This window comes from Leucopleurus acutus (assembly GCF_964270905.1).
Source record: "Leucopleurus acutus genome assembly, chromosome: 4".
NCBI lineage: Eukaryota > Metazoa > Chordata > Mammalia > Artiodactyla > Delphinidae > Leucopleurus > Leucopleurus acutus.
In genome coordinates, this window is record NC_139146.1 from 1,756,353 (window position 1) to 1,778,486 (window position 22,134).

Sequence of the window (22,134 nt, forward strand, 5' to 3'; positions counted from 1 at the left end):
AGCCTCCTGGGCCCAGTGCTTGTTGAACGCACAGCTGGGTGAGCTTCCACAGCATCTTCATCTTCCTGCCCCTTGGCCATAGCGCTTTTTACAAGTCTACTTGCAAAAGTACCATGTGGTCAAGTCATTAAATTTATAAGATACAGAAATGGACAAAGAAATAAAATGCAACGCATGTCTAATTCCAGCAGGCGAAGAGAACCAAGAAGGAGGCATCCAGTCTCCTTGTAAGTTCGATTGTCCCTGTGTCATTTTGAGTCTTCTGTGACTTTCCTTTAAGAGATGAAATACCTTCTGTTTCAGAGAACAGTTGCTGTACTAGTAATTAAAATTGTGATTGTCATGCTAAGCTAAAAAGTTAATATATCTGTGTGAAGTAGACTCACCACAGTGGGAGTCCCATCAGTTCTTACTGTGTCTCTGGCCACGTTTTTTTGTAAGGCTACACAAGTTCCATTTTCACTCGGCTCTTGTCTTTTACAACCTAGGTAGTGTGGTCACTTAAAAGTGGAATAGGTGACAACTTAACAGTCTTCTCTTTTGACCCAGCGTGGTGCCCAGAGGTGAAAGGATCCACTACCCAAATGCAGGAGCTACAGCTTAATGTACTGTACAGCGTGGGTGCGGAAGTCCCAGCGGCTTCTCCTGGTGACGGGCTCCAGGCGGGTGCTGTGGTTGTCCCAGCGGCTCCTCCTGGTGACGGGCTCCAGGCGGGTGCTGTAGTTGTCCCAGCGGCTCCTCCTGGTGACGGGCTCCAGGCGGGTGCTGTAGTTGTCCCAGCGGCTCCTCCTGGTGACGGGCTCCAGGCGGGTGCTGTAGTTGTCACTTCATCGGATGTAGGTTTCCATCTGGAGGCTCCTCAGAAGTGCACAGCTGAAACGAGTGGTCACTTGAAACATGGTCATGCCAGTTACTATAGAACAGGTTTGTAAAAGTTGATGCTCTCCAAGTTAGGGAAGAAGTTCGTGAAGATGATCGTTGCCGTGTGGCCTGATGGGGGCGTGTATTGACTTGTTGTCTCTGACCTTCAGCTTACACATTTTCTCTTACCGCCTTTACTATCTTTTGGTGGGATGATTTAAAAGGAGATACACTGTCTGTAAAGTTTCTTCTGATTATGAAAATAGTAGAAGAAGCCCATTTGGATCAGATACTGAATTCCTAGGAAGAAGGAAGAGCAGCCCGCTCCCGTGCTGCAGCCCAGGTGTCACCTCTGGGGGCCGTGGCTTTTCCGCTGTCCGCATATAAGCGTTCAGAGATGAGTGCTGGGGTCTCCCGGGCTTGGCAGTTCTGTGGCCCCCGCGCGGCTCCGCTGTGCCTGCTCTGCTCCCTGCTGGCTGCCTGAGTCCGGGGACTCGCCCAGCCATGTGGCTTCGCGTCTGACCCGGCATCGCCTCGGGGGTTGACAGCGAGCTCTCAGTGGACGCCGGTCACTGCCGTTTGGCCAGTGACTCTGGGGGCTCCCCCTCTGTCAAGCAGGCTGACTGTGAGAAGATGGCGGTCGTCGTTAGGTGGGCACCCCCAGGCTCCCAGGGTCCCCCTGCGGGCGAGTGGTGACTCTCTCTCCTGTGCAGGCTCTGCGAGCGGGACCCCTACCAGCTGTACCAGCGGCTGGAGCAGCAGGCCAGAGAGTACGTGCTAGAGATGAAGGTCCGGCTCCTGCGGCAGCTGTCGGCCGCGTCCAGGGTGAAGTCGCCGTCCGCCCTGCAGGGCCCCCCGCAAGCGCACCAGTTCATCTCCCTGCTCCTCGAGGAGTACGGTGCCCTGTGCCAGGCGGCGCGCACCATCAGCACCTTCCTCGGCACCCTGGTGAGTCGGCTACGTCCCCTGCCCGGGGCGGGGGTCTGGAGGCCCGTCACGCCCCTCCCCTCCTCCGAGATGTGCAGGCGGGGCTGGGGGCCTGATTCCTCTCCTCTTTCTCTCCCCTCTGGACTTGGCTGCTGGATGAAAGCGGAAATACTGCTCGGGGACCTTGGGTCCTGGGGGCACGGTGTGGGGACCGTGTGAGGTGAGGGCCGGAGTGGGTGACAGTAGGAAGGAGACAGAGGAGTGGCTGTGCTGTGAATTCTGCAGATGGGGGCTGTGTTCTCAGGTGGAGTGCAGAGCATGGGGGACGGCAGGGCACCTGTGTCCGGCCCCCCGGCTCGCCGTTGCTGATCTACTCACCAGCCCAGCGCTGGACTGAGGATAGGCTCATAGAACCACATGAGACGCTGACCCCCTGTGGGCGGTCTCTGACTGCCTCAGAAGGGAAATGACCACAGCGGGGTGGAAGGAGGCCTCTGGTAGAAACTCAGTTCCTGGGCCTGGTCCTCGACAGCCTCAGGCGCACCTGCCGGCTGGACAGAGGGACGAGCCGTCTTTGCTTTCTCGACTTACTAATAGTCTGTGGAGTTTCTCATCATCACTCAAATTTTACTATTAAGTGAGAGGTCATTGGGCTGGTTTGGGGTGCTTTCTTAGTGGTAAAACTGCATTTTGAAACAAATACAGTAACCAGTGGTTCCGAAGGTTTTAAGCGTAAGGTCTTTATGTGACTCTAAAGTTGATAGACCTCGATAGAAAAATTAACCATTTTGCAGGTAGTTTCGGGGGGTTCACAGAGCTCCTCAAGCGGCATCACTTCAGTAGAGCATTGCCGTTCCCGCAAGTGAGTCCCGAAAACCTCGAGGGAAGCACCCGCCGTGAGAAAACGAGCGGGTGAATGCATGGGCGGGCGGTTACCCCCTTCAGCACCGAGCCTGAGGGGCTGACCCCCGGGCGTCCCAAGCAGCACCCGCCCCTGGCTCACTGAATGTCTCCCCGTCCTCCAGAAGTCCAGCTCCCCTGCCGCTTCCCCTGTGCCAGCACTGGCCTGAGCCTGGTGCACAGAGCGGTGCGGAGAGCTGCTGCTGCCCCCCAGCCAGCCAGGGCCAGCTCAGCCTCACCCTCCTCGGCCGGTTAGAGTGCACGCCATCTTACTCAGCTACCGGAAAATGATTTGAACCGTGTTTATTGAGCATAAGCTCTAAGCTCAGAATACAGCTGTTTGGTCAGTGATCTATTTCACTTGCTTTGCACGTGGAGATACTCACTTTGGTTTCCAGTGAGACACCACACCAGTAACCTGGACTCTTCCTTCCTCCAGGGGAGACAGCTGAACTCTGGATAACACAGGCTAAATCAAGGTAGAACCTTTTAAAACGCATTGCTGAGTTGGCATGAAAGGCAAGAAGCCTTGGAGGGAAAAACAAATCGAAAGCTGGTGGAATCCTGAGAAAGTCATGTGCTCAGAAGCCAGCATTCCCTCCAAAGATTTCTTCTCGTCCTGGGAGAACGGAGGTACAGCCTAGGTCCAGCACATAATGCTGGGACCACAGATGATCACAGCTTCTTTGAGGGGGCAGGAGAGACCCTGCCCCCAGGAGGGACAGCAAGGGCCTGTGCCTAGGGTGACCTTGGCAGGGGTGGGGGGGCTGTTGATGTGATGTGAAAACCCCCAAACCTAGAAGTCAGTGAGTCGGGCAACACGCAGATCCCCTCTGCGAGCTCACTTCATCCCATGTAACCACTGTACCGTTGTCACACCTGAGAAAACTGATGGTGATTTCTGTGCGCTCAGAAAAATGTCCCAGTTATCTCAAAAATCTCTTTTTGTGTTTGGGGTGTTCAAACCGGATTGAGAACAGTTCACAGATTTATAACAGCGTCTTTCCAGGTCTACCCCGTGATCTGAGCAGGGTAGGAGTTGACAGAGCCGAGGTGAGCTTAACTTCCAAGTCCGTGTCTCAGAGTCTCAGCATTTTTGGACTTGGACGCCTTTCCGTTTAAAAACTGAGAGCCCCAAATAGCATTTGTTTGTGCAGATTTTATCTATCAATATTTACTGATATTACTGAAATTAAAACGGAGAAATTTAAAGATATTCGTTAAATCACTTTTAAAATAACAGCTCATTGCATAACATAGACAGCATATCTCTAAATAAAAAAACTGTTTTCCAAAACAAAACGTTTAGTAAGAAGAGGGGCACCGTTTACATGTTTGCACATCTCTTTAGTGTCTGGCTTAACGGAGGACATATGTGTTCTTACACCTGCTTCTGTGCTCCGTGTGTCTTCATAGGTTGTTTTGGTTGAAGTTTTTGAAGAAAATTGGGCCTCCCACAGATATGTATTTGGAAGAATAGTCTAATAGACTTTTCAGTTTGTTGTGGAAATTCTTCTTTGAGAGAATACACCGGAATCCCAGTGCTTCTTAATGGTTAGCTGCAGTGTAGAACCTGAAACCGGGTGACTGAGCTGAGCCGGCTCTGTTCCGTCACAGTCCACTGGTGTGGCTCACGCTTCAGGTCGTTTTCTAGCATCAGACGTCGGTCATTTTGAAAACACTGGTTCACTGAGTGAGCTACACAGATCTTGCTGAAGATATTCAGTGTCATGTTAGGCAACACGATATTCAATATAAAAAATGGCCTTTGTCACCATCCCTGTGACCCTCCTCAGAAAGATCTTTAAATGTGGAGAAGCTTCAAGGCCACAGTGGCAGATGTAAGTTTTCCAAAGTTCTGATTTTTGCTTGAGGGCTCGGATTTTGGGCTTGGCCACAAGTGGGGTCAGTTGTCCCTGAAGCGGCAAGCCCCCTCGCCGTGCACACCTGCCGGCTCATGCTGTGCTCACTCCCTTAGCCTCTCTGGAGACAGCCCCTCCGGCCCTCCTGCCGCCGCAGGGCCACGGACCGTGTCAGGGCGTAGAGAGGTGTCTTCAAACACAGGCCTTTCCTGGGAAATGTGCTCGTGTCCTGGGCATCAAACCAGCCACAGGTTTTCTAATGATTGTACACGCTGAAATAAAGCTGGGACCAAAGTTAGGCCTCCATTCACCTAGGAAATGCCTTCCCAGGCTGTAAGAATTGTGAAATCTGAATTTCCATTTACAAGGCCAGAAGAATCTTGAATCTCCAGCTGTTTCTCAAGCTCTGCTGTAGGACTTGACTGTACACACTTCCTCTTTCTTCTTCCAACCCCCAAGCACCTCCCTGCAGGTGAAGTGAGAAGTGAGAGTGGTTTGGGCGGAAGTGCCTAGGCTCAGGCCATCCGGGAGCTTTTTCTTTGGCCTCCGGCTGGGGCAGCACCAAGTCTCCGCCGACCCCCGGGTCTCGTCTCTCGTAGCAGCTGTGGCAGCACCCCCCTCCCCCCCGCACACCCCATCCCCCCAGGCCCAGGGCATGTTGCTCAGCCTCTGCACACTGTTTCTGGCCTGTGAATGGGGCACGGCAGCACCAAGTTCAGGGTGGCCCACGGGAAGTACTCGCACTACTAGCATGTGTTGTTGTCCCAAGTTGATCTGAGGTTGTGAAACGAGCTTGGGGTCTGCTGTTTCTCTTGCATGACTCACCTGGAAGTATAATTTCAGATTTCATAAAAAATGTCAAACATCTTCCTCATGAATCAGTCTTTACCTTTATTACCTTTAGTTAATGTGAGCCCAAATCCAGAGCTGTGGTCCCACCCTTGCAAGTATTGTAACTCAGTGCCCAGGGTTGCTCACAGGCTGGCGGGCAGGGACTGTTGACTCTGTCCCAGAGATTGACAGGGGAGACCAGGCAGGCCCTCGGCTCTCCTGGACGCCTTCCCTGGACCCTCTGTCATCTGGCTGAGGGCCTAGTCTGGCTGCTGCCTTAGCTCCTTTGTCATGGAGACAAATCATAAATCAGACCGTCGCCAATCCTCTGTCCCCTGGGGACTCCCGGCAGTCAGGGACCTGCTGCGCTAGTCTCTGTGTCCTCGTGCTGGCACAGCGCCTGTGCAGAGTGGTCTCTGCTGAAGTGTGTGACACGTGTCCTTTCCTCACTGCCTCGGTGGCTATGTCATTATTACAAGCACGTTCTTAAAATTATGTGCTTGTAATCAGGCCTCATTCCAGGCCTTGGGCCTAGTTTTTCGGTTCCCAGGCCCTGGTCTGCTGCCCCACCCGGCTTTCCTGTATCGTAATTGCTGCGAGAGATGCTGCGTGTGAAACAAGAATGATAAAACTTAGACCTGGGAGGCACTGGTGTTTCGGTTAAACGTGCAGTGAGGACAGGCACTGGGAACGTTGCCAGAGTCGAGGGCTTGAGGCTCCCTGCAGGTGCCATAGATGCCCTCCTGCAGGTGCCATAGATGCCCTCCTGCAGGTGCCATAGATGCCCTCCTGCAGGTGCCATAGGTGCCCTGCCGAGTCTCTGTGCGGGTCTCGAGTACAGGCAGAGGGCTGCGTGCAACTCGAGAGCAGGTGTGCGTGCATGGTAGGGCAGGAGCACACGTGCTCAGCAGCGTCCTGCAGGTGTGTGCTCACCCTGAGTTGCTCGTTCAGCCCCTCCGTCCACCGGTGATCAGGGCACAGAGCAATGGGATCTCCACGTGTAGATCGTGTCCTGACGTCTCCAGGTGTCATAATTTCAGCTCAGTTGGGCTACACAGTAAATAGGAACAGACCAGTACGTGGGGCGGCATGCGTCACCTGTTGAGAGGGGACTGGAGTGTGATGCCCAGTGAGGCCTCTCCAGACTGTCCGTCACTCAGGTGAGGAATGTTTCCCCAGGTGCGAGGTGATGCGCCACGAGTAGTGTACGTGTGACTGACAGATGGACGTGTGGGTTCACACACGGGTGGTTGCGGCCAGAGCTGTTGAATATGAACGCTGCACGTGGGGAGGTCGTGGCGCTGTCTGCCCCGGTCACCCTGTCCTCTCTGGAGGTCACTCGCTGTGATGGCCAGAATGCTTCCAAATGTTCAAAAGTTGTTGTCGAAAGTAACTGATGAGGTTGCCCATGTTTAGCAGGGAAAGAAGGCGCTGACCTTCCACGCATTGTCACTAGCAGGGAAGTTACTGTGTCTGTCAGAACGGGAGGCTTCTCGAGACAGGCTCGGAAGTGCTTGTCCTTCGGCATCAGAGGATTTGCATGCATTTACTTAAGTTGTTTGGGAGGCGGGGCTTGCAGGACATTTGGGAGGCATGGTTATGAGGAGTGGCTGCTGGTCTCTCTCTTCTGTCCCCTCATTGTGTGCATCTCGCCGCCCCGTTGTTTTGTGTTGAGTCATTTGGAAGGGAGGCTGGATGCACAGGGAGTAGCAACCCCTCATGAGCAGAGTGTTCTGGGCCTGGACAGAGGGTGTGGGTTTGGGGGCGGGGGGAGAAACCCTTCTGGGAATTTTTCAGTCTTTGATTGGATGTATCTTCTGTGTATCTATCTCACTAGGAAAATGAACACTTGAAAAAGTTCCAGGTTACGTGGGAGCTGCACAATAAGCACCTCTTTGAAGATCTGGTCTTTTCGGAGCCACTTCTCCAGAGCAGCCTGCCGGCACTGGTGTCGCAGATCAGGTACTCGGTCTTCACCTGCATGTGTCCTGCTGGCGTGACGGCGTGCTCCTGTCCCTGGGGTGCAGCAGGTGCGCACCTGAATGCCACTGCAGGGGCAGTTCTTGCCAGAAAACTACCGGGCTTAGGGGAAAATACAGTTTGGGTAGAAAGCTCAAAACCCAAAGAGTAATACGATTGAACTTTAAAATAATAAACCCAGTATCATTGCTACTAAGGTTTAGCATCACAGATTTCTCCTGAATAAGGAAAAGCTGCGGTAAACATAGCAGTTCACTTGACAAGTCCCGGGCTTTGCCAGGTGGCTGTGGTGTGGTCTGTGCTGGGGCACTTGGGGGGCCGGGGGAGGGCTGGTGGTGTTAAGGGGCTCTGGGGCGCTAGGGGAGGTATTAGACACGCTGTCAGGTCTCTCAAGCATTCGCTCCACATCGTGGCTCATGGCTTGGGTTCTTCTTACTGCTGTAGAGCTTCCGTGGGGCTTCATCAGGTGTGCCAAGCCCGGAGTCCCAAGTATAGCCTCAGGTCGCTTGCCCTGGTGAGGGGGAAGGGGAAAGTCCAGCCGGGGGTGTTTGCTCCGAGGTGGCTTGACAAATTGGGCCCCTCCTTGGATCTGCTGTCCCTGTGCTAGAGAGCCAGGTGTGAGCTACCTCAGCCCTGCAGCGGGTCATTTTGTTCCTCATCTGCTTACCACCTGTGAACAGATTCCCAGGCTGTAGACGCATCATAGAACAGCACAGACTGTAGTCATCTTGGTTTAAAGGTCCACACCAAAATATGGTTGGGCCAGATTCGCAAAGAAGGGGAATTATTTTTACGTCAATATATTGTTGTTGTAGTTAACTTACACAGTAGTCACCTTTTTTTTTTTTCTCTTGAAATCCATGTTTCAATCCAGTCTTTGTTTCCTGTATTCCTAACTCCTGTTTGAGGGGTCCTAGCTATTCCCACTTCTCACCCTTACCTCCGGAGCAAGAATAACCTTAAAAGCAGCTGGGGAAGGAGGACTGGGGCCAAGGTGGTCAGGACAAAGAGTTACTGGTGTGGCCCGCACCCTGCTTCCAGCAGCTCCCGCACCACTGCCTGCGTCCCGCCCACTCCGACAGCGCCGTTACGTTCCATGGTGGGTGCACAGAGACAGGCGTGTCCTGGACGAGTGTCCATGTCTCCATGAGACGTGAGCGACCCTCATGGAGATTGTGCCCAGTTACGGTGCTCAAATCCAGCAAGAGCACTTCTTGTAAAAAGACGTGCATCTTGTGTGTGCGTGGGGGGGTGGGGGTGGGGGTCCTTACAGCAGCATTCCAGGGTATTGAGCCTTGTTTTTTCTTTCTCTGGTGAGCCAGGGAGTTTGATGGGCCTCTCATCAAACCGTGGGTGGGTGGCAGAAACCTGAAACGTGGTGTAGAACCCCACTTTTTCCTGTGCCCTGGCTCTGGATTTCTCATCTTGCTCATTGCGAATGGTGGTCAGTCTCCAAAGATCAGCAGTGGTTTAGAGTCTTCAGTGTTAATCCTGGGGCCAAGCTGCAGAGTTGCTCCCAGGAGCGGGTGAGGGACAGGGTGCATAGAGATGGGGATGGAAGCTGGGGAGAAGGCAAGCAGGGCGTTCCCCAGGAGTCTGGGGCGCCAGAAGGAGCCATTCCTTCGAGTTCCCCAGGGGACAGCTTTGTTGGACCCAAGAACAATTCAGATTTGAACTTCTAGTTTACAGATACCTAGTTAACAACTCCTAAAAATTTTGTGACAACTTATATACAAACACTACCCCCTAAAGTAATAACTATGTCTGTGGCACACAAAATCCATAGTTGTGAGTATCTTAACACTGACACTTTGTCTCTGGGCCTGCATTTTGTTTAACTTTATTATAAAGTAAATTACAGATACAGAAAACTACACAAAATAAATGTAAGCTGAATGGATTGATAGCAGGTGAACATCCCTTAGCCCCAGCCCAGCGTGCTCACCTAGAAGCAAGTCCATCTGCATGCCCCACCGGGCCCAGGAGCCTCGCCCAGAGCTGTCACTCAGTTGTCTTGCACAGCGATCCCGTGATTCCCTTTCTTTATTCTCTCTCTTTTTGGTTTTTTTGGCCACACTGTCCGGCATGCGGGATCTTAGCTTCCCGACCAGGGATCAAACGTGTGCTCCCTGCAGTGGAAGCGTGGAGTCTTAGACCACTGGACCGCCAGGGAACTCCCCCTTTCTTTATACTCTTATTACTCATGTGCATTTCCATAGTCTTGCCTGGTTTTTATTTGCTGTCGTTTTTTTTTTTTTCTCTTTTTTTAAATACAAATGATCTACCCAAAGGTTGACTTCATTCAAGGAACTGACTTAATTTAGGAAAGTTATGTCTCTCTGTTTTTTAACAGCTTTATTGAGATAGAATTCACACACCATATAGTTCACTAGTTTAAAGTGTACAATTCAATAGCATTAATTACATTTATAACGTTGGGCAACTGTCACCACTATTTCCAAAACTTGGATGTCACCCCAGATGGAGACTGTGTCACCGTTAAACACTGACCTCCACTCCTGGCCCCTTTTTCTCCGAGCCTTTTGAGATGCTTTAACTTGCAGGCCCCCACCCCTATCCACTTTCCCTCACAACTTACCCATTAAGGAACCAGCTCCGTTTGTCGTGTAGCGATGCCAGGGTCTGGGTCCTCCAGCAGGCCACTCACTGTCTGTGCTGCCTGAGAGTTCGTGTGAAACCAGAAGCTCTGTCAGACTCTGCTTCCATCCCTCTGGCAAGACCAGGAGCCCCGTTGTCTCTCCTTATTTGTTGTGGTGGTTTTAGTAGCTATTGCCCAATTTGGTCTTTATTTTAAGTAGATTGATATATTCATTGTTAGGGGAATGTTTAATTAGGCTTGTAAGTAAACGTACCTGAACTGATTTTATCTCATTTTCCTTATCACTTATTGCTTCACATAGACAATATTCATAATAGATATTACCAGCTGTTAACTGTCATGTGTTTGCAGAGTGAATATGTAGGTAGTAACCTGTCTGCTGACCCATTGATGCTGTTGACCCTGAGGACACTCTCTGCAGTCTAGCAGCTCCCTGTTTCCTCTCTGGACTCCAGCCCTGTGCCTACAGCTTGTGCTCTGAGTGCCCCACCACAGAAGTCCCAGGACCCCCGGCTGCTTTGCCCTCCACTGGCTCTAAGTAGAGTCTGCGCGTAGGACAGGAGGGGAGCGGTTCTCACCTCAGGCAGGAGCGGGGGAGAGCATGAGTCCCCTCCGCCTCCACCCCAGTCTTCTGGGTGGCCTAACGGGCAAGGTGGGGTTTGCACGAAGAGTGGAAATCAGCTTGTGACAAGCAGGGTTGCAGAGGCAGAGGTTGAGGAGAAGACCGCTGCCTGGTGGGCTGCCGTGCTCTCAGGCCTGGGGGCACCCACGTGCTGGGTGGAGCCAGGGGGGCCTCGAGAGGCCCTGGATTCTGGGTCTTGAGGACTTCTGTTTCCTGGGGACAGCCTCGGTGTCTGAGCCAGCCCCATCACCGCGTGGGTCGCGTCGTGCCCTTTCCTGGCTCTGGGCTTTCCTGCACAGCTTTTCAGTGACCTTGTTTTCCGCGTGCTCCCTCCTTGAAGTGATGGAGCCGGTGTAGACGGCTTCGGCAAGAATGAGTCCATTCGCACGACGTGCGTCTTTATGCAGTGGTCACCAGGGTGGAAAGGAAGGTGTCTGCACCCATGGAAAAGTTCTTGTTTTTAAATCGCTGTTGTTTATTTTCATTATAAAATTATTAGATTGTCATTGCAATACAATTCTGAAAGCAAAGGAAACCCTGAAGAGGTAGGTAAGGTAGGTACCATAAACAACTGGGTGCTGCTTCCAGATTTTTTCCAGTGTCCACGCCTCCCACACACGTGCATCTTTACACGTGGTGACGTAGTCCTTTCCTCACTTAACATGGGAGCATCTCCATTTCAAAACATGTGTCTGTAAGTGCATGTGTGTCTGAGTCTGAGTGTGAGCACGTAGGTGTAACTTAGTGTGTGATTAGAAGGCGTGTCTGGTGTGGTATCGCTGATCCCAGCGGGTCACTTCCAGTTCTTCCGTGTGAACAGCGGTGATTATTAAGCCTGCGCGTCATCTTTGTGCTCGTCAGCGATTATAAACGTGGCCTTTGATTTTGAAATTCTGTGTTATGAGGTCTTTATCACCATTGCTTTGGTTCAAATGTTGACACGTTTAGGTATTAGGAAAAGGAACGGTGTCTGAAGATAACCTGCCTGTGAGCCTGCACCCCTCCCCCACTCTCCTTCTCTCCCCTGCCACCCTCCTCTTGAGAAGCGCAGGTGTTTACCTCTATTTGTGACTTTTGTTTTCTGTTTATTTTCTCGTCTGCCATCTTACCATCTTTCTTAGCAAGATACACAGAGTAAATGAAACTATGATTATATTTTTTATTGAACTGAATTTCCTGTTTTACTTGATTTGAAAACCAGGTCCAAATTTTGTATTTGTCATTAAATGTTTTGTTCTGTGTCAGTGAATCTCAGTAGGGAAAAACAGTTTACGACCCCACATCCAGTGAACTGAATCTCTGGACCTTAGTCTTTATAGAACAGCGTGACTCACCACTCATTTTTTTCTTAGGAGCTGTTGCTTCCTGGAGCGTCTTCTCTAGGCCAGACTCTGTCGTGGGTGCCTGGGCTGTGTGCTTAACTCATCCTCACAGCAGCCTCGTGGGGTGTGTGGTGGTGCCCCACTTGCCACCTCGGGAGGGGAGATGATGGCCAGGGTGCTGAAAGGCCTCTCTCCCCAGGCTGGGGACCACGACGCACGACACCTGCAACGAGGACACGTACAGCACCCTGCTGCAGCGGTACCAGCGCTCCGAGGAGGAGCTGCGCGGGGTGGCCGAGGAGTGGCTGGAGTGCCAGAAGAGGATCGACGCCTACGTGGACGAGCAGGTGGGTGTGCACCGCTGGGACGGCCGCAAGGAGCCCGCCACGAGGCGCCACGTGCCCAGGGGAGGGGTGCGAGCGGGGGCTCCCAGCTGCTGTTGCTCCGGAGGGGACGCCCAGCCATGCCCGCAGGGTCAGCTGCCGGTCAGGTCCCTGCTGGCCTGGGTACAGCCACGGTCACGGGCACAGGCTGCTGCCCAGACAAGTTGCTGCCGGCGGGGGCCTCTGAGGCCTTTGGAAACGGCTGAACCTTGCCGTGTCAGGACCCGTTTACTGAACACTGGCCACACGTGAGCTTCAGAGCCCATTCTCCCCCCGTCCCTAAGCACGTCGAACGGGAGCGCAGACACGAACACACACGGCTGTGCTGGGCAGGTGGTCTGCAGGGGTGGAGGAGGGTGGAAGGCAGGCGCTGCTGTGGGGATGGGGCCCGCGGGCAGGGCTTCCAGCCGGCATCCCGGCCGGCCAGCCCGCCTTTCTAAAACCCCCAGGAGGGTTGGGCAGGGGAGGCGTTCAGCATGGATCTTTTCCAGGGTACTGCAGGGTGTGAGGAGTCATAAGGGAACAGTGACAGCTCCGTGTTGTACTTTTGAGGCTGTAGGAAAACAGAACCTTGGTTCTGGCGCAAGGCGGCTGCTGGTGCAGTGTCTGCCTGGGGTCCTGGGTGCCGCCTGGCCGCTGGCTGTGACACTTCGTCTCGGCGTTGCCACCTGGGCGTGGTGAGGGATTGGGAAGAAGGAAGGGACTGGCGTGTGCCCACGTCACTGTTCGTTCCAGCCTCACTCCGTGTTTCGTGTGGCAGTTCTCCCTCTGCAGCCTCAGGGACCGTTACTCTAAGTAGTCTCTCATTCAGAAGCTAGGGGAGCGGTTCCGACCATATTCTCCCGCGTGATCCTGGCCTTCCCCTCTGTCAGGTGCGCCTTGGCAACGCGACAACTCGGCGCTGTTGAGCTGAGCTTGTCTTGGGCAGGTGGCTCTGCCGGCGCCATGCGCTTGGCCTCTTCCACAGTTGCTGCATGTGTAGCACGTGGCCTCGGGAGCCTGTGCTGTGCCTGGCCCACGCTCCCCGCTGTCCTGGGGCCCCCGGGGCACTCGAATTCTCCAGCTGTGGCTCGTTGCTGACCACTGACGCCTCAGCTTCGGCCGCTGTGGGGGCAGGGCTGGCCCCAGGTTGCGTGACTCGCCTGAGGCTGGCAAATGTAGGCACGGGGTCAGGGAGCCGTGCATCCTCCACCTGTGCATCCTCCACCTGGACCTGCAGCCAGCTCGGCCCCTGAGGCCTGTGCAGCCAGGCGGCCGGCAGCTGAGTCACTCCGAGGCAGGGGAGCGGACAGCTCCCTCCCCCCTGACGCCTGCATGTGCAGCAGCCCGTTTGCAGGAGTTTCCTGTCCGGGTAGCAGAGGGCACAGGAGCCCGGAGGGGAGACTGCTGCATGGGGACGGGGGCTGTTGCCTGTTCCTCGGGGTGTTCTGGACGCAGGTCCTGCGGAGGACCCTGAGGGGCGTTTGGCGCCAGGCCCTGCCCCAGATTGGTTGTGAGCCTCATTCAGGCCTTTCCCCTCCCTGGGCCTTACTTAGTCTCCCACTTGTGAAATGACAGAATCAGATTAGATGACATTTTGGTTCTGTTTGAGCCTTTGTATTATATAATTCTGAATCAGTTTTGTGTGTGTGTGGTTACTAAAAAGCAGGACCGCAGTAAACAGTCCCTTGTGTTCTGAATTGAGCTGCACCGAGCCGGTTACTGGGTTACCTTTAGAGGAAACCCCACATCAGTTAAGTGCGGTGGTTTATCCAGAGTACAGAGGAGAGGGGAGAATTGGGAGCCCTGGTTTCCCGGGACGTTGGGGCATCAGTTCTCTGTGCAGGAGGGACCTTCAGAAAAAAATCAAAGACTAGACGCCAGCCTCTCCCTGGCTAAACTCTCGTCGTCGGGGTCCAAGCTGACGATAGAAGAAATTTGATGAGCCATTCTTGCTTTAAAAGAACGAGTGATGTGCGAAGGCTTCTCAGGGAGAGAGACGTGTGAGAAACAGGAGCTGGTCTGGGCTACTTTGTGGGAACCCACGAGGTTACTCCACCTGCTAAGTCTGTCCTGCCGTCTCGGCTTACAGGAAGGGTGGATTGCATCAGGTCACGGAACCCCTGTCCCCAACATTAGGCTGAAGAAAATACCCCCTGTCCAGCAGACTGAGGATGAGTCTGTCCTTACCAAGGGTTGCTGCTTACACTGGCCTCAGTTTGTCTTCAGGGTCCCTGGACTAGGAGAGGAGGGAGGACACCCTAGAACCTCACAAGCCATGTGCCGCGTCCCCTGAGAACCTTCTGGGTCCATGTGGGCAATAAACTGCTGCAAGGACAACAGCAGACAGTCCATCCAGACGGCTCCCGCATCAGTGTTTGCTGTGGGCCTGGATAGTGACATTGGCAGCTCTGCCTTGGGCCCCTCTGCCACCCCGTTAGTATCTACAGTAGTAACAGACGTGTAGAGAGAAGCTGGGTCCTGGCGAATCAACTGGAGGGCGGATCAGATGCTGAAAGGTTGATGGGCAGCAGTAAACAGACTGTCACTTGGAAGCCTGTGCTGGGGAGGGTCCTAGACAGAGTTCTGGAGTCCAGATGTGAGGGTTGCGCTGTCTGTCCTCAAGGCATCTCCGAACAGGCCAGACCCCAGCAGGAAATGGCAGTGCAGCCTCAGGAACTTGGGGCAGCCCCTGTCCTCAGTGCTGTGAGGAGGTCTGGAGAGAGAGAGGCCTCCAGCCCAGCGATTGAAGTCTGACCCCAGGGAGAAGCACAGGAAGACAGAGCTGCCCCCTCCCTGTGAGAGGAGACGTGCAGAAGTGAATTGACAGCAGTCTTTTTTAAAAAATTATTTATTTTAATATTTATTTATTTTGCTGCACTGGGCCTTAGTTGCAGCAGGCGGGATCCTTAGTTGCGGCTCTCTGGCTCCTTAGTTGTGGTATGTGGGCTTCTTAGTTGTGGCATGTAAACTCTTAGTTGCGGCACGCACGTGGGATCATCTAGTTCCCTGATCAGGGGTTGAACCCGGGCCCCCCGCATTGGGAGCGTGGAGTCTTAACCACTGCACCACCAGGGGAGTCCTGACATCGGAATCTTAGATGTGGCTGGACTAGGTGACCTGTGAGGTCCCCTGCATCTCTGGCCCTGACAGTGGGGCTTGTTGAACTTTGTGTTTGATGCTGAGCGCTACTCGGGGAGTTTGCAGAGTTCCATAGTGGCAGTGGGGAGACGCTCATTCGTGAGTACAAGTGCAAACGAAGGCCTGCGGGCATGTAAGCAGCACTGGTCCTTGTGTCGAGCAGGGGCTCGCCGTCTGTCGCAGAGGAGCCTTCAGTCTGGAGTTGATCTGAAGGGGCTTCCACTGCAGCTGGTGGTTCCTTCTGCAGAGATTGGTGCCATGCGCTAGAGCGGGGGTCTGATTTATCCCTGACTTTTCCATCATGCTGTGTCAGTGTAAGCTTCTGATGATAATCAATAACTTGTGATCTTATTTAGATGATTTCAGAAAAACGGTGTAACTAAAGTGATAATTCAGGTGAAGAGCAAGAAGATAAATGGTGGCTTGCTGTGCAGTGTGCTAAGCACTGTGCTGAGCAGTAATCTCCTTGCTGCGAGGAATATAATAATCAGGAATATGATGCACAGTATTATCACTGCTCTTGTGATAAAATGGGGGTGTGTAAAAATAGCAACATACATGTTGTTTCTAAAAGGAAAATACGGTCTTAAAAAGTAAGACTGAAAGTGAATTTATTTCTTTAAAAATACTTGCTCTTATAGCTATAAATGTTTACATTAAAAAAGAAAGATCTCGAATCAACAACCTAACTTTGCAACTTGTAGAAAGAAAAAAAAGACAAACTAAATCCAAAGCTAGCAGGAGGAAGGAAATAATAAAGATTAGAGCAGAGGTAAACAGAGACAGAGAATAGAAAAACAGAAGAGAGAATCAGTGAAACCAGAAGTTGGTTCTTCAAGAAGAACAGCAAAATTGGCAGACCTTTAGCTTATGGACTAAGAGAAAAAGAAAAAAGACTGAAATTACTAAAATCGGAAATGAAGTAGGGACATTACTACCAGTCCTACAGAAATGAAAAGAATTACCAGAGAGTACTATGAACCATTGTACACCAACAAATTGGATAACCTAGATGAAATGGACAAATTCCTAGAAACAAAGAACCAACCAAGACTAAATTATGAAGAAATAGAGAATCTGAATAGACTTATAACTAGTAAGGAGATTGAATCAGTAATCAAAAATCTCCCAACAAAGAAAAGTTCAGGACCCAATGGCTTCAAAGGTGAATTCTAGCAAACATTTAAAGAAGAATTAATACCCATCCTTCTCAGACTTTTCCAGAAAACTGAAGGGGAGGGAACACTTCCTAACTCATTCTATGAGGCCAGCCTAAGTCTGATACCAAAGCCAAAGACACTACAAGAAAAGAAAACGACGGACCAGTGAGTGTCCTTTATGAATATTGATGCAGAAATCCTTAACAAAATACTAGCAAACAGAATTCAGCATATTTAAAGGATTATACACCATGATCAAGTAGGATTTATTCCTGGAATGCAAAGGTGTTTCAAGGTATGAAAATTGATTAATATAACATACCACATCAACAAGGAAAAACCACATGATCATCTTAGTTGATGCAGCAAAAGCATTTGACAAAATTCACCATCGTTCATGATTTAAAAACACTCAACAAAATGGGAATAGAAGGAAACTACCTCCATATGATAAAAGCCACAAATATAAAAAACCTATAGCAAACATCATCCTCGATAATGAAAGATTAAAGTCCAAAAGGGAGGGGATATCTGTATATGTATGGCTGATTCATTTTGTTGTGCAGTGGAGGCTAACACAACATTGTAAAGCAACCATACTCCAATAAAAATTAATTTTAAAAGAAATGAAAGATTAAAAGAAAGCCTTTAATCCTCTGAGATCCAGAACAAGGCAAGGATGCTTGCTTTCACCACTTCTATTCAACATAGTACTAGAAAATGTAGCCACAGCAGTTAGGCAAGAAAAAGATATAAAAGGCATTTAAATTGGAAAGGAAGAGTAAAACGGTCTCTGCAAATGATGTGATCTTATATGTAGAAAATCCTAACGACTCTGCAAAAAAAAAAACTGTTAGAATTTAAAAACTGTAAGTGAATTCAGCAAAGTAGCAGGATACAGAGTGCACACACAAAAATCAGTTGCATTTGTACAAACAAACAGTGAACAATCTGAAAAGGAAATTATGAAAACAGTTTTATTTACAGTGGCATTGAAAAGAGTAAAATACTTAGGAATTAACTTACTCAAGGAGGTGGAGGACTTGTACAGTGAGAACTACAAAACATTGCTGAAAGAAAATAAAGAGGGCATCAATAAATGGAAGCACATTCCTGTGTTCCTGGATTGGACACCTTAATATTGTGGAAACGTCAGTAGTACCCAAAGTGGTCTACACATTCAGTGCAATCTCTATCAGAATCCCAGTGATGTTTTTTGAAGAATAGAGAAACCCACCCTAAAATTCATACGGAATCTCAAGGAACTCAGAATTGCCAGAACAGTCTTGGGGGAAAAAAGCGCAAAACTGGAGGCTCACACTTTTGATTTGAAAGCTTACTACAAAGCCACAATGATCAAAGCGGCGTGGTATTGGCATAAAGACAGGCATACAGACCAGTGGATAACAGTAGAAAGCCCAGAAACAAACCCTTGCGTATATGGTCAGGTGATTTTTGACAAGGGTGCCAAGACCCTTCGATGGGGAAAAGACAGTCTTTTCAACAAATGGTGCTGGGAAAATTGGGTATCCACCTGCAAAAGAATGAAGTTGTACCCTTATCTAATACCATATGGAAAAGGGAACTCAAAGTGAATCAGGGACCGACCTGCGTGGAAGACCTAAAAACGTGGAAGAACCTTAAACACATTACTCTAAGTGAAATAAGCCAGATACACAAAAAGACATCCTGTCTGATCCCACTCACCTGAGGTCCCTAGAGTAGGCAAATCCATAGAGACAGAGAGTAGGAGGGTGGGTGCCGGGGGCCAGGGGAGGCGGGCGGTTATTGTTTAACGGGGACTGCGTTTCACTTTTGCAAGATGAAGAGAGATGGGGATACCACTGAAATGGTTCAGATGGTTTATTTTAGGTTACACATATTTTACAAGGAAAAAAAAAAAAAGCATTCTCTGTCTTTTCACAGTGGAAAGCCATCCTCTTTCATTAAAGCAACCCAAAGGTGCATTCTTATTTTCATTCACCTGTCAAGGAACTACGATGCCATTAATACCAGTTAGGGAAATCGAGCAATTTTAGTTGCATCCAGAGGGTACCAGTCATTCTAGAATCCTTGGAATGGATATCAGTCTCTTCTAATCAAGTAGCATTTTAGAAACTACATAGTAATTCAAGATTGCAAAATGTTGCACATCTGTAAAATAATTAGTATTCACAAATAAGTATGGCCATGGGGAGACAGTTGACAGCTTTGAAATCCGTTGTTCTTGTTTGCTTTTAAAGATTTATCCTTTGTTTGTTGTGTGACGCATATATAAGCCTACAGGTACCCAAATGTTCCACAAAATTAATCCCAGAGGCTGCGAAGAGAAGGTCAAAGAGGAGGTTTCTATTGATTATATTTATCAAACAACTCTGTACTGAGCTCTGTAATAAGATAAAGAAATGATTGCTTTTTCTAATGTTTAGCTCATTTTAAATCATTTTTAAAATTTGCAACAGTAATAGTTACTCACGAAAGAAAAATGTTTCTCCTGAAAACTGCAGACCCACATTACGTAAAGGGAGAATTAGCACCAATATTGAATCTTCCCATTCAAAACTATGGCATATATCTCCTTTTTTAGGTTGTCTTTTATAGCCTATATTATGGTCTTATAGTTTGTACATTTCTTACTGAATTTATATGTAGGTGTTTCACAGTTTTAGGGACTATCACGAGTGGCATTTTAGATGGTGGAATACATTTTCTAAGGAGTTATTGCTGGTCCTTACAGGCGAGCTGAGTTCTGCTTTGTGTCCAGTCATCCCACCGTGTCATCATCTCTCAAATAGTTCCGGAATTGATTGCTTTGAGTTTTCTAGGAGACCGTGACATCGTTTACAAATAATAATAGTTTTGTCTTATCCTCTTTATTAGCATTTGAACTTTGTGTTTTGTTTTTTCACTTCAGCTAGAATCTTCAAAGCGTCATGAGTAAGAGTGTTACTAGCAGCAGCATCCTTGTTCATTTCCTGGCTTTTGTGGAACGCTTTGGAGGTTTCACTTTAAGTCTGATGCTTGCCATACAAATTTTTGATACTTTTTAGCAAATTAAAGAGCCCTTGCCGGGCGGCGCAGTGGTTAAGTATCTGCCTGCCAATGCAGGGGACACAGGTTCGAGCCCCAGTCTGGGAAGATCCCACATGCCGCGGAGTAACTAAGCCCGTGCGCCACAACTACTGAGCCTGCGTTCTAGAGCCCACGCGCCACAACTGCTGAGCCCGCGTGCCACAACTACTGAAGCCCGTGCGTCTACAGCCCGTGCTGTGCAACGAGAGAAGCCGCCGCAATGAGAAGTCTGCGCACCGCAACGAAGAGTAGCCCCTGCTCGCTGTAACTAGGAAAGCCTTTGTGCAGCAGTGAAGTCCCAATGCAGCTAAAAATAAATTAATTAAAAAAAAATTTTTTTAAAGCAGGAATAGACATTAAATTTGTATGTTTTTTCTCTTTTTATGTGTTTTTGTATGAATTAGATTAGGCTTCCTAATTTTGAGACATCCTTGCATTCCTGGAATTAAACGCTACTAGATTATAATATATTATTCTTTAATCCATTATTAGGTATTTTATTTAGGATTTTTATATCTGTGTTCTGAGGTATTACTGAGTTTTCATCTTTGAGGTCTTGTTTGTTTTGTATAAAGGATAATTATGCTAATCTCATAGAATGAATTGAGAACTTTCCATGTTTTTCCAGTTTTTAGGAATAGTTCAACTTTCCTAATGTACAAAGGGTTTGCATAGACCCCACCATGAAACTCTGGGGCCTGGTTCATTTTTGCAGGGGAAGGAACAGGGACTCAGTATCTTTTACTGCCTTTTCAGTAAACATTGTGTTCATGAACCTACTTCTTAAGTGAGTTTTACAAATTGATATTTGCCTGGGAAATTATCCACATCATTCATATAAAGGGGTGGGCTTAAGCTTGTGCTTACAGGGCGGCTGATGAAAATGGGTGCGTGATGGCTACAGGAGAATTCCCCTGCCTCTAACTTCGCACTGTAATGAGAGCACTTGCTCCCCTAAAAGGAGTGCCCCTGGCGTCCCAGCTGTGCCCACAGCCTGCCCGCTGAGCTGTCCAGCGTCGAGAGAGGCCAGAAGTCTAGACTGTTAGGTGAAATCTCAAAGGCTTTTTCACGTTGGCTCAGCTTGTAAAACACATCGTGCAGGGCCGACACGATAGCCGCAAGCCACCTGTTGGCAGCTGCTCTTATATATGGAAGACGTGGATTGCACAGGGGTTTTCTCTTGTGGTTTTAGAAAATCTTTGTATGTGTCCATGTCCCTTCTCACTCCCGCTATTGTTGTTGTTCCTTTTCTTCCCTTGTTCGGCCTGGGAGGAAGTTCAGAGAACCAACTTCTGGGTTTATTGATCACATTTACTTCTTGGTTTTCCAGATTTCACCTTTTACCTTTAATTCCTTATCAGTTGATTTCTTGTTTCATTTTGTTTGGGCTTCTTACATTGAACGCATGCTTTTCAGGCTTTTTTTGTTGTTCTGTTCTCTCATAAACGCCACTAAACTGTGCATTTTCTTCTACATCTTGGGCTCATCTTATAAAATTTGATTTGTGGGGCTTTCCTTGTCAGTTATTTCTAAACAGACTGTAATTTCAACTTTGGTTTCTTCTCTGATACTTTTAAACTATTAAAAAATTTTAAGTGCATGAATTTGATTTTATTAAGTTACTCTTGTTTTATTTTGGAGGGTTTAACGGGCAGTTTTTTGTTTGTTTGTTTGTTTTAATTTGAAGATGTAATAGGCTATTTATTAGGTGGTTCCTGAGTCGAGCGGCATTCCGTCCAGCAGCTGGGAGCGCTGCCGGTTGTAGTGTGTCCTTCCCTGTAGGACTGAATATACGCCCTTTTCCGTTTTTTTTTTCTTCTAATAATTTTGAAGATATGTATCCCATATCCTTTCAGTGGTTAATTTACAAGAATACATTTATATAAACACCAAGATTTAATCATTTCGTAGCCTCCTCCTTCAAATAAGGCAGTGCCTTGAGCCCATTCTTAATTCCCTATTCCCCTCAATTTCTTTTTAGTTGTGGGAAAATCTACGTTACTCAAAATTTACTACCTTAACCGTTTCTAAGTCTACCGTTCATTCATACTGAGTGTGCTCACACTGCTGTGACCGTCACCGCTGTTCAGCTCCAGAACTCTCTCATCTTCACAAGCTGAAGCTCGTGCTTAAACAGCGGCCCCGCCCCCTCCCTGCGCAGCCCCTGGTGCCTGCTGTGGCGCTCAGGGCGACCTCCCCAGGGCTCACGCTTCACGTGCAGGGCCCCTCGTGGTTGTTCAGTGAACTGTGACTGTCCACTCACCGTATTGACAGATCCACTTCTGATACGTTAATTTCTCTTTAAAATCTGAACTCCTCGCTGTGTTTTTCATGCAAGAAAAGTATTTGCGATGATTTTGAGCGAGTCACGTGAGGCGCTGAGATCGAGTATAAGGTAGCGTTTCTGTAGTGCTGTGGCTTCTGTCCGCAGACGCGGTCTCTTGTATGTATCGTTTTAAAAGTCTCCCCTTGAA

General features: G+C 49.4%; 1 protein-coding gene across 2 annotated transcripts in view; it reads left to right on the forward strand.

Moving 5' to 3' along the window:
- Positions 1-22,134, forward strand: part of FAM193A (family with sequence similarity 193 member A) — a 101,305-nt gene that overhangs the window by 27,938 nt on the left and 51,233 nt on the right. For both annotated transcript variants that reach the window (XM_082838347.1, XM_082838348.1), the window contains exons 4-6: positions 1,575-1,809; positions 7,219-7,343; positions 12,125-12,272. In XM_082838347.1, the coding sequence (XP_082694473.1) occupies positions 1,575-1,809; positions 7,219-7,343; positions 12,125-12,272 (508 nt within the window). The remainder of the gene's footprint in view (positions 1-1,574; positions 1,810-7,218; positions 7,344-12,124; positions 12,273-22,134) is intronic.